Genomic DNA, 13,264 nt, shown 5'->3' on the forward strand with positions numbered 1-13,264 from the left:
ACTTGTTACATTCAGTTATGTCACTTATAATCATGTTTAGAATATAAAAAGCTCACCAAATATAAGCATGGCCAAAGGATAATATACAAGCCAGGAAAGCCAAGCCAATAGATTAGCGAGTCATAACAAAGCATCTTTTGAACCATCTGGATTGCAGTCAGTTATACCTGTCATATAACATGTACATATGCTCTAGGATCATTTTGGTACTATTCCATTTTGGCAAATTCATCAGCTCCAAGTAAGTGTAAAACCTGGATCAATTTCAAGGAAAATAATCACAAATCATTGACAGGGAGTGATAAATTCCTGGAGTAGTGTGAAAACTTTGGATTTCAATACTAACCAAAAGTTCAACTCCTATTTATTGCAAGGTATGAGACTTTTTTTTGGCACAAGCTTTGGGCAAAATCTTCCCTCATCAAGGGGTTTATGTTTTTATGTGGGTTCAGTGGTTGTACTTGAAACCCAAATGAACTTAAACATGGCAGTTATCGATGAATTTATTAACCAAACTTCCTGCAAATTAAATCGAAGAGTAACAACTCTTAAAAGACCTTGAATTATGTTAATCTAAATGAAATATATTCCAATTTCCTTTGTTTCACCTGATATTTATGCTTTTAAACAGTGTAAGAAACCTAATCTCTCTAGTTAGCAGAAGATAACTAGAGATATATCTGTCTTGCTCTTTCCAGTAGACTTATGGCTCTCTCTACTGGTTCTAACAATGGCCTACAAATTATGGCTTACACTTTGTCATGCTAAGGTAGTAAGAGAGCTTAGAAGAGTTTCTACGAGAAGCAGTTGCAGCATTCAAAGAGTATGTATGTGATTTCCACTTTGCTGCTTCAGTTACCTGGACCACGCTTGATTGCTTTATCAGAGCCAGTTACTAATTTAAGAACTTGTCACCTTTGCATCACTTGCTCATTTTTACTGCTTCAGTGCTTTCAAAGATGTGTATATCAGCACTACAGTTATGCAAAATTAATGTTTCTACACAACTCTTCTACAATTTAGCTGTCTCATGCTCCTCAGTTGACTAGTAAACATGCTTCCAATTATATCAATGGCAAATGCATTACTACCAGACAATTTTCTGTATTTCAAACAGGTGCTAAACAAGTGAGAGTCTGGGAAGTATTTGTTCATGAACCACCAAGAAAACCCCAGGGTGCTGCTATCCAGATTCAAAAGATGGCATTAGCATGGAATTAGGAGGCAGTGCATTGTTACCACCTTTTGGATAAGAGATAAAACTGAGGTCCTGACCATTTGTGATAATTAAAAAAATACCCCGACACTTTTCACAAGAGTAGGGTATTAACCTCTGTGCTCCTGGCTAAATTCCAACTTCATTCTACTTATGTAAATAGCCTTGACAGTTTCAAATAGATCCGACATTCCTCACTTATACAATATTGCTGTATATTGCTAGAAACTGCCACATGCTACCTCAAAGGGTGGCTTCCTTTTCCTGGTGAGTGAGGAGAATTCTATATATCCTATAAACATGTTTACTTGAATCAGGCCCATGGATCATATTCTCAAGCTCACTGAAATCAAAGTGCTAATTGGTGGATCCATTTGTAGAATTTAAGAACTTTGGTTCTGTTTGTTTGACAGGTACTATACAAGTGTAATATATAGTTTTATGTTCAGAATATACTACATATTCTCACATCAGCACTAAGACTTGAGAATAAACTACTTATTTCCTATTGGCTGATCAAGACAGCAAACTTCCAAAGGTTCCTTCTGCACATGGATAAACTTTTACCATCTGTTAGATGCAATGATACACTACCTTCAACTTCAGAATGCTTCAGTTCTACTACTAAATCAATAGCTTTTGTAAGAAGAGATTCTTCATTAAATGCACTACTTGTTCTGAGTTTCAACATCCTTGTTGCACTAACATATCATTATATACAAATGCCAAGAAATTCAGGATTGAATGATCCACATGTACAATGAAGCAATTATGCAAGTTAAATTAACGGCAAATAAGATGCTGACTGCTTCCATAAAATTGAGCTGCCTAAGTTAATATTTCCACAAACAACCCAATTTGAAGTACCTGGGCTTTCTAAATCTCCCTTAATTTGATAGTCTATGGACTACTTTTTCTCAACTACCATTTTGAGTTTTCACTGGAATATGTTATTGCACATTTAAGATTATAAAATATTATGCAGTCTATACCAAATATAAACAGGTGATTTTTTTTTTACCATTATAAATACCAACATTTGGGATTATCATTAGCAAGTTTGATCTGAGCTGAGTTTTCAAGCTATGCAAAATGAAAGACATATTTTATCTTCTGTCTCTTCTTGGTACGAAAATTAAACTTTCATTTGCATTCTTTGTAGAGCATAGTCTTGATAGGTAACTTGGCTTATACCATAATTACATATAGAAATTATGGTAGAAGAATGGTAAGGCTGTAAAGTCAAGCCCTCAAAAGCAGAATAGGGCTTGAATAGGGGGGTAAAAGTGAGGAGAAAGGAAAGAAAGGAGAGAAAAAAATAGATCTACTCCCATGTTTCAATACCAAATTTTCACTCAAAAACGGGATCCTTTTGAAAATGATTGATTTTTTTTGAAATTTTTAATGAAAAAGAGTCTTAATGTTTTAACGAGCTCTATTCAAATGTAGGAAGTGGCAGAATTAAGGTTGTCCACGTAAACCTTAATCTTGCCCCAAATCTGTGACAGAGCAAAGAAAAAATCCATTTATTCCACATCCCAATCCAGTGTTGTGGGACTTAAACACAGATAATGCCCTTTAGCTTCTAGGATTGAAGGGAAGCAGGGGTCTTGTAGTACAAATTATATAATCGTGTAATTGAAGACTACACCATAATGCATAAGGAGAAAGAGTAAAGGTTTATTTTTGCATTTAAAATGAGTTTAGACGCTTTAAAAAATAAATCTGCACGCTTTCCCTCATTCTGCATGCCCCAATGTCTTCCATATATAACATACCAAACAAATCAGATAATGGCTGGTTTACTTCTATGTTCTTTGGCTTCACTCTTGTCCTAGCAGGCTTGAGTGACAGGATCCCATTCTCTGTTTGTCATTAAGCGTCTAGGGGAAATCCACTGAAAAAGCTTAGATTTCTCTAGTTTAAAAATGTACAGACATGCCTTATTTTAAAATCCTTTGCAGGTAGTTCAGTCAACACAGGTGACAAACAATGTCTTGTTCTCCTAGTTGTAATGTGCTAAAGGCTTTTTAAAAATGATTATTACAAAATGGTATTGTACTCACAATTTGTGAAGATTGTTAAGGCCCACAAATATTTCTGGGGTCAGACATCCAATTCTATTATTGGAAAGATCCCTGAAACACACACACACAAAAAATCAAAAACATTAGTTGTGTACTACTGGTGTGTATACACCTACATAGCCACAAACAGCCTTGTTAGTTTTGATGTTAAGGAATTAAAAATGCTACAAATGAAAGAAAATTATATTATATATTTCAATAAAAAAGCTATAAAATCAGTTAAACTCAAATATGTTACGTTATATATATATATTTTGTAACGTAACATATTTGAATTTAACTGATTTTATAGCTTTTTTATTTCGATTATATGAACATAGTTATGAATCATTCTTTACAGTTAAACCTTCCTGTAACATATTGGATTGAATTTTTCCTTAATTGCTTTGTAAATGAGTGTCATGTCTCTAGAGGCCTCAAACTAAGTAAAATCAGCCTTCATCTCAAAGCAATAATTTTTGGCAAAATTTATTTAATAATGAGAAAATAACATGTATTTTATGATTTGCTGCATACAATAGTTTGTGCAGCCTGGACTGAACCCTAAGTATCATCTATTTTTCCCCTTATTAAGTTGCTCCACGCTCAAGGCCTCAAATCATTGCCAACCAGGATGGCTTTGATTTAAATCATGATTTGAATCACTAGACAGGAAGACGTGATTTTATCATGGATTTCTATATAAAAGTGCATTCTTGTTGGTTGTTATAACCTTAATACATATTCTTCACAACTAGAGATAGATGTACGTGTCATTTTTAGAAGGTACATACTATACATTTTTATTTTGAAAACTTTTCAGATTTGTTTTACAGCTATATCAGAAAACGAATGATTGTTTGGTTATTTCATTTACCAAAAGTAACTGAAGCAGGTATTTATGAAGTCATTGGGAGATGAACTAGCTCCAATTCAAACAGACATTTCAACAACATTAGCCTTTATTTCTGAAACACTGAAGTTTTTGGCTAGGAGGTGCACCAAATGAGCACTGCGACCATATCTTGGGACTCTTCACCCTCTTCTAAATAATTTCTTTTAATCTTGGATACATTTGCAGCATTGTCTGTGACCAAGATGCATACTAGACATTTGAATTTTTGTTCAGTTTGTTATAGCTTTTACTGCTACTTCTCATAAATATTCTGCTGTGTGTGCGCACATTTCCTGATGTATGAATTGTTTCTGTAAGGAAGACATTCCCTTCTTCTGTTTTCATACAAGCACATACAACAGGATCATTGTGGACATTTCTCCACCCATCAAGACTCAGGTTAACAATTTTACCCTGTAGACCTTTTGCACACTGCTCAATTTCTCTTTCTTGCACTTTATCCAGCAATTTCCCTGCGACATCTGCTCTGTTGGGTGGACTGTATCCTAGTCTTAATGACTGACACATTTTAATGAAGTGTGGGTTATCAATCATATGGAAAGGAGAGCTTGTTGCAAAAGCAAACTGGCAATTTTTTTCATCTATTACCTCTTTTTGTAATTTGCTGGTTGTGTCTGGATGATGGAATTTTTTTTTTCTTTTTGCAGTAGGTGAGAGGGGAGGGATAGCTCAGTGGTTTGAGCATTGGCCTGCTAAACACAGGATTGTGAGTTCAGTCCTCGAAGGGGCCACTTAAGGATCTGGGGCAAAAATCAGTACTTGGTCTTGCTAGTGAAGGCAGGGGGCTGGACTCGATGACCTTTAAAAATACTCCAATTTAAATCAAAAAATCTGATTTTTTACATTTTTTTTTAAATCACTGATTTTTATCCACCCTGTTGCCAACATTCTTCCAGTTGTGGAAGACTGGATGAGAGTTTTAAAGTCATCAATACCACTCTTTACCACTCACCAGAAATGTAACTCTTGAGAAATGAAAACAGTGTGCTGCTGCCTCCGCAGAATGCCTAGAGTCTGCAGACCAAAATTTAGAGAGAGACTGGCCCAAACCATACATTTTGGATCTAGATTGCAAACATCCCCAAAATTCAGAGATGTTTATATCCAGGAATTTGTGTTGAAGCCTTGGGTCTCAAGGAGAAAACAGATAGGGATTGCAAAACTGAACATCCATCTCCCATGTGATATTAACACAAACCATAAATGTCTTATTGGAGGTCTATATTAAAAGTTCTAAAATGCAAAAGAAAAAAATATATTAGCCTTGGGTAAGCTTTCATTATGATGCCCATTTATACTCTAATTTCAAAGCTAACGTCTATATAGCTGACTGATAGCCATAACAGAAAGCTTAAAGCACTAATTAATAGTGGTCATAAAACCAATTTGTATTGTAGCTTATAAAACCAGGGTGGGGGCTGTTAGGGAAGCAAAGTGAGTGGCACCAGTGGGGTATTTCTTCTGCGTTTTGTGTCATTGGTTTTCTTCATCTTCTTTTCCTCATATTCCAGTGTGCTTCTGACAAAACATACAAAAGATAGATGCAGTAGGAGCAGGATATGAGCAGTTAGGACAGAAAATTCACAGAAGGCCCAGGTGAAGGAAAGGGGATAAAATCAACTTTTTTTGTTCAAGCAAAAGAACATAATTCAGCAAAGTTTCTGGCTACATTGTTTGCAGTTTAACAGTCTAAACTCTACAAATAATACTAATCTGACCAAAGTAACAAACAGGGCAGCCGTTACGTCTCTAGAGCACTACGTAAGGGGTGTTTGGCCCTCCCACAAGAGTATATGAGCCACTTCATAAAACACTAATCCTCACTAAGTTTTCAACTTAACGCGAATGCCTCCTGCTCAAGGAGATACTCGCAGCAAGGACTCCAAATAAAACCATCATGGTATAACCCCAACTGCCCCCCTCCCCCCAAAAAAACCCTCCCCCCAAACAGTCTGTCATAGCAGTGTCTGTTCCTAAAGGTACAGATGGGATGGGCTGTAGCAGGTGTGTGAGACCCTCTCAACCATACCCAAAGATTGGTACAACCCATCACACCAGAGTGATAACATGAGGCATAAAGAGTGTATGCAAGATTACACTTTATGTAATTCATAACTGCGAGAGCATACAATTTCAAGAGGCAGCTACCAGGGCTCTCCCACCTTAACAAAATGACAGCTGCGAGTAAGGAAGCCTTTGCTGCATAATTCCAGATTTTCTACTGTATGTGTATTCTCAACTATAACCTAATTTCCTGATTTTCAAATGTTTGGTTTGTAATTATAACTTAAATTTCTTCAACTATGTTTTTTGTGATAACTGCAATGATCTAATCATCTTTCAAATGAACAGATAACCTTTTACAACATTAAATCTACTCTGTTTGGGAAACAGATTGCTATCGTTTCACATATTGTGCCACCTTTCTCTGCCACCCTATTTTCTCCTATTATCCTCTGCATCTGTCACACATGTCCAAAATAAGAAAGCAAGAGTGATAATTTGAGGAATGAAGTTGCCATCTTGTAACTAAATCCTCAGAATCTTGGCGAACCTCCCCTCCCCAAAAAAATATGGAAGGAACAAGGCATCTTTTAAATCTCACTGTGTTTCATGTAACAGTTACAAAAATGAAAGTTTTGGATAACCAAATATTACTGTCTTTTTACTAGACATGAAAATATTATTGTGTAGCTAAACATTTTAAAGTAATTTTTAAATATAGCATACATTTTTCTTATACATGTCTCAATTATATTAGCTGGACTAGTCCAGAAAAAGAGCAGTTTGTGTAGCAATGTTAATTTATATTTTTTCCTACCAAAGGGATCATTACCCCATAATGAACACAAGCATAAAACAGAAATACATCAGTACTTTTTCTAATATGTCAGTGTCACTGGATTGTCCAGGAAGTCTGCAGTTTAATTAAAAAAAAAAACAAAAAAAAAAACAAAAAACCAGCCAAATCCTAAAATTGTTAAATGGTAATAGGAATTTTGCCTGAGCAAAGACTGAGCAGGGATTTTAGAATATGGATCACAGTATGTGGCAAAACTGTGCAACAAAGTAGATTTCAGCCAAAAGAAAAAAAAAATCACAAAACTAAAAACTATCTTGTCATCCTATTCATGTAGTTCTCAAGAAGAGATGTGCAGTAACAGGCTATTTCTAATAAAGCTACAGCACATGTATCCTCTTCTCAGCCTCTAAAATAACAAATGCTATTTTCACAATATGTTGCATAAGCTGGCAGTAACTGAAATCTGTTCATTGTAAACCATTTTTCCTAATGAAACACTAGCAAAGAGAAGTGATAGCTCGCACCAGCTTGCTGCACATACCTCTCAACTAATCCTTGTTATTTTAGGCCCAATTTGCTGCATGTTACAAAAATCTGGTGTTCATTTTTAGTTGTAAAATATTTACATCAGAAATGTTGACTCATGAAATTGATCTTACAGAAAACAAATACTCCTCTGTTAAAGAAATTAGTCTCACATTTTTGTGCTTTTTATGTACCCATCATCATTTTGTGTTAACCCATATGATAATGCAGTTTGCCATTGTAAATACTGAATTCTCACAATACAATCAGTTCTCAGAAAGGGTTATAACACAGGAGAAATTGTTAATTTTTATAAAACCTTGACAGCCTGCAATTTACCCAGCTCAGACATTGTAACTATTTCGCCTTCAGTGGCCTATGTTACACCAGCTTCAGCTGCTTGCTGTATTACTCATGGGACGTAAGTGAAACAATAGTAAATGAATGCAAGTACAGTCAAAGTAATTACAGCATTCAGACTTCAATAAAGTTTTTTATTTAGAGATAGCTCTGGTTGATATTGTGTAGTGATCTACTACCCAAGAACATTCTCCTAGTGAATAAGCGTGGAACATATCAGTACCAACCACAGACTACATCTTTTTAAAGTCTGGCGTGGTATATCTCAGGATTTCCGTGGGTGACTAGAGCTCCTGCTGAGCAGTCTTTCTGCTAGCTGTCCCATCTCCTAATATCTTTTGCCTTCTTTGACTTCTCTTTTGCTGTCAACCTTTTACTTCCTCAATATGTTTCTTTTCTGTGACTCAAAGATTAAATCATGGCTTTTACAGGTTATCCATTCTTCCCACAAGAGGTCAGGGTTGTGTTATTAGATTATATGGCCGCATCAGTAATTAACATTCATTCTCATCATTGCACTACAATGTAATTATCTGTGTGTGCAATACAAAAAAAATTCAAATATAGAGATAACTAAACAGCAAATGTGTATGATTATATATCATCTGTTTTTCATAAAATTGCCATCCACAAGCTCTAAATGAAGAATTTACGCAGCATAGGGCTTTACTTATAAACATAACTGCATTCACCATTTTTGATGTTTATTAACACTGCTATTTTCAAGACATTGTAAAATTAGCAGATATCAAAGTCCTTTACTAAAGCCAAAGAATGTTAATTGAATATGTTGTTAGGGAATTAATGAGTTAAGAATATAAAGGTATATGCCAAAAAGTACTATTTGAAATTTGATCCCATTATTTTGTATCAAATTAGTAGGGAAGTAATATTTTAAAACTGAACTTCAAAAATACGCAGTTATCACATGACAGTTATTCAGAAGGATATGGTGCACAGTATGACCAAAGAGATTAAACAACAAAAAACAAAAAAAAGACACAGAGTAGAGTGGACTTAATAGACAGGAAATTGGTGAACTTAACTTCTTCAGCATGCAGAATCTTCCTTCCAAGGGAAGTGTTTTATAAATCAGACCTATTGCGCCTATGAGTAAAAGTGGACCTCATAACAAAAGAAGTTAGTATGTAGAATTTTTTTTCAATATAATAGTTAAATGATTAGTTACACATTTGTAAAAAAAGTATCAACTACAGACTTATTTATTTAGACATTTAATAAGGTGTTTCTTTGCTAGAAGACAAAAAGATATTGTTAAATACTCTAAAACATGCCCCTAAATAGAGCAGAAAATAGAAATAAAACCAATGTAGAAGAAAAAAAGATTAAAAGAATGTGGTTTTATGTCCTTTTCCTGAAGTCCTTCTGTTATTATTGCTTGGTGGCATACTCAAGTTCCCCAAGGACAGAAATGTCGATATGAACACAATTTGCAGGGTAATTCAATTGGAATTAATACTTACAAGCGCTTCAGTTCTGAAAGTCCATGGAAGGCTCCAGGCTCAATAGTGCTAATCAAGTTATTCTTCAGATCTCTGGAAATATATAAGAGGAGCAATTAATTATCACTTTACCTAGAATACTATTCTTATATATGAACAGAAGAACAAAAAAAAGATAACATATTCAGGCTTATCCTAATCTTTATTTGGCTTACCTCAAAATGCATGCATTTTAAATAGCAAAAATGAAAAATATTAACAAGCTCACAGTTTGGAAATCAATGGGGAGATTTTGCAATAAAAAGAGTTGGTTAAGATGGGGGGAAAACATATGTGACTAAAAAAAAAAATATTGCCCAAACAACTTTGCCAGCCTATGGAAAATGCATAGTCAATAGAACATTTTAAAGTGAGTGAAACAATTAGATCAACCTGTTGGTTTGTTATTCATTGTGCCGCTTTACACGATATACCAAATGTCAGTTGCTTTGCTTTCTGTAGGTGGGAAGGAAGAATTTTTTAGTGTAGATAGATCAGCACAGTGGATTGGCACACACATATATTTGGCAGACAGGTGCTTCATTTTGTACTTGGCAACTATCCAGATACCAACTATCCAGGGGATCAGATGTTGTAGAGAAAGAATATTTTACTAGCATTAGTAACCTCATCTGCTACTGGCATAGTACTTGAGGCAGTGACACTGCTCTCGATTCAATCTTTACTATGAGATTTTCTGATGCTCTCCAGGATTCGGATGCTGAAGGGCATTTTGGGGGTAATTAGAAAGGCAGGCATAGGAGGTATCTGCTGTAAATTCTTGTAGACTCTTGGTGTTCGTCTTTTAAACAGTATGAAACTCATAGTGGATGGCTGGCATTCAATAATATTAGTGATGTTTTTCTCAGGGCAAGTCTATACTACAGCACTAGATTGGTGCAGCTGCGCCATTTTAGTGCGTCTGGTGAAGACTCACTACGCTGATGGTAGAGCACTCTCCTGTCGGCATAATTACTCCACCTCCAAAAGAAGCAGAAGCTATGTCAGCAGGCAAGTGTCTCCCGCCGACATAGCACTGCTATGGACAGCATGAAATTTGCATTGCTTGGGAGCAGGGGGAGCTTTCACACTCTTGAGTGACGTTAAGTTACATTGAGTTAAGCTATAGTTTAGGCCTGCCCTCAAACTGACGAAAACCAACCATCTAAAATGAATGCACTGCTTCTGGTACTACCACAGTGTAGATATGTCAGCACCAGTATGAGTCACCCTAGCTATGGCTTTCTATTTTATTGCAAATACAATACATACCAAGTGAAATCCTGGTCCAGTTGAAGGCGACAAGAGTTTTGCCATTGACTTCAATGGGGCCAGATTTCATTCACAATATTTATCCTGATAGGACATATTTTGAAATAAGATCCACACATGAGAAACCAACTTTTTGTATCTTTTGCTAACTATGTAGGCGGACCTTTACATTCACTGTTTCAATAAGGTGTTGTGTGTTAACACTGCTTAGCTTTAATGCTGGTGGTCCATTAATGCTCTGTCTCCCTTATATTCCTCAGTCACCTGTTGAGTGAAAGCTCGCTTCACATAACTTCCCCCCAGTTCCATTAAGAAGGAGATCATGACCACTTACATATAAGGAGTTCCAGTAACTTCTACGTTTGTGAACGTTTGAATTTTTCCTATTGACTTGATGCAAAAACTGTTTATATGGTTAACATTATGCAATAAAGAGCAAAGCTATCGGGCAAAAAACAGTAATATTCAGACCTTACTGGAGGAGACTGAAGGAGGAGTGAATGCCTCACAGCATTTCTACTATTCATCCCTCATTTCAGCCAGAAGAGCATATTTAGGTAGTCACTTTTTGAAGTTATAAATATACACCTGGACCAGGATAATCACACTGTGATTATTACTGCAGCTAATAAAAAAAGCCTAGCCAGCTCAAAGATTCTGCAACAGCTCAATCTATAAATGCACATAAGCAAGAACTGAATACGCCAATATTCACATTTACTCCTATATTTATACTGTCAAAGATACCGTTAATGGATACCCACAGTTCATTTTCATCAATACATTTTATGTATCGATGATTTATGTATATGCACCTAACAATAATGTGACAGCAGCATCCTCTCCCCTTCCTTCCCCGATGGTAGACGGTACAGTGCAGAAGGACTGGTAGCCGTCCTTGTCATTATCCCGTGAGTGCTCCTGGCTGGCCTCAGGTGAGGTTGGCTGGGGGCGCCTGGGTAAAAACAGGAATGACTCCTGGTTATTCCCGACAGATGGTACAGAACGGCTGGTAACCATCCTCATCATAGCAACTGGTGGCTGAACTCCATCAGTCCTCCTCCTTCTCATGTCTAAAGAAAAGATTCTGTACTGCCTGGACTATCACAGCAGCTGGAGGCTGCCTCCCCCTCATTTTCTCTCACTAAAAAAGTCAGTGTCTCTTATTCCTGCATTCTTTATTACTTCATCACACAAATGAGGGGACCCTGTAATGGTAGCCCAGGAGGCTTGGAGGAGGAGGGAAGCAACGGGTGGGGTTGTTGCAGGGGCACCCCCTAGAATGGCATGCAGCTCATCATTTCTGCGGGATCTGACACGGAGCGGCTGTGCACTCTGGTACACTGGTTCTCTAGTACACTTGCCCCATATTCTAGGCAGGACTGACTATTTTTAGATACAACATAAAGGAGGGAATGACCCAGGGAGTCATTCCCATTTTTGTCTTTGCGCCCCTGGCCGACCTCAGCGAAGATCAGTCAGGAGCACCCATGACAGCAGCAAACGGTACAGAATGACTGATAATCGTCATCTCATCACCAATTTACAATGGCATGGCAAACGGTACAGAACGACTGATAACCATCTCTGCTATCTTGCAAAGGCAAATGAATGCTGCTGTGTAGCGCTGCAGTACCGCCTCTGTCAGCAGCATCCAGTACACATACGATGATGGTGACAAAAGGCAAAATGGGCTCCATGGTTGCCATGCTATGGCGTCTGCCAGGGCAATCCAGGGAAAAAGGGTACGAAATGATTGTCTGCCATTGCTTTCACGGAGGAGGGAATGAGTGACGACATTTACCCAGAATCACTCGCGACACTGTTTTTGCACCATCATGCATTGGGATCTCAACCCAGAATTCCAATGGGTGGGGGAGACTGCGGGAACTATGGGATAGCTACGGGATAGCTACCCACAGTGCAACGCTCCAGAAATCGACGCTAGCCTCGGTACATGGACGCACACCACGGAATTATTGTGCTTTGTATGGCCGCGTGCACTCGACTTTATACAATCTGTTTTACAAAACCGATTTATGTAAAATCGGAATAATCCTGTAGCGTGACGTACCCCGAGTGTTCTGGAGGTTGGCTGAGTAAGGGAGAGTATCAGTGCTTCCCTTCCTTCACTGTGGAATCCCAAAAACCTGGGAAAGTTGGCCACTGACAGGTTGAGTAGAAGAGGTGCAGGAGGAAAACAGAAAAGTGGGGAAAGCAATTGAGCTGCAGGACAAGGTGGAGCAGCCAGAAAGGGGTAAAGAACTTGAGAGAGAAAACTTGACAGTGATTGAGACATAAGGGGACAGAAACACAGGGAACTGAGATAAAGAGAGGAAGAAATATGAAATACAGAGGAAGAAAGAGACAGTGACTGTGTCTCACAGTGGACAAGAGGTGCTACCTCTCAAGAGTGGATAACAGACCCATTATCTACTCCTAAAGATGCAAATTTTATGTCAGGCTTTTTATGGGCCAAAATAGACATGTCCTGTGGTCAGTTTCCACAGAAAGGTCAATGACTGAATAACCATAAATCTAAACTATCTTCTCATGCTTGGAGGTCATCTCTTTTCAAGTTTGTAGTTGGACAGTCTAACTAAC

The 13,264-nt window shown here is 37.3% G+C and overlaps 1 protein-coding gene across 1 annotated transcript in view; it reads right to left on the minus strand.

Annotated features, from left to right (window-relative positions):
- ADGRA1 (adhesion G protein-coupled receptor A1) overlaps nucleotides 1-13,264 on the minus strand; it is a 454,050-nt gene that overhangs the window by 270,180 nt on the left and 170,606 nt on the right. Inside the window, exons 3-4 of the mRNA XM_050959295.1 lie at nucleotides 9,371-9,442; nucleotides 3,283-3,354 (exon numbers count right to left, since the gene is read on the minus strand). Of these exons, the coding sequence (XP_050815252.1) occupies nucleotides 3,283-3,354; nucleotides 9,371-9,442 (144 nt within the window). The remainder of the gene's footprint in view (nucleotides 1-3,282; nucleotides 3,355-9,370; nucleotides 9,443-13,264) is intronic.

This window comes from Gopherus flavomarginatus, chromosome 6 (assembly GCF_025201925.1).
Source record: "Gopherus flavomarginatus isolate rGopFla2 chromosome 6, rGopFla2.mat.asm, whole genome shotgun sequence".
NCBI lineage: Eukaryota > Metazoa > Chordata > Testudines > Testudinidae > Gopherus > Gopherus flavomarginatus.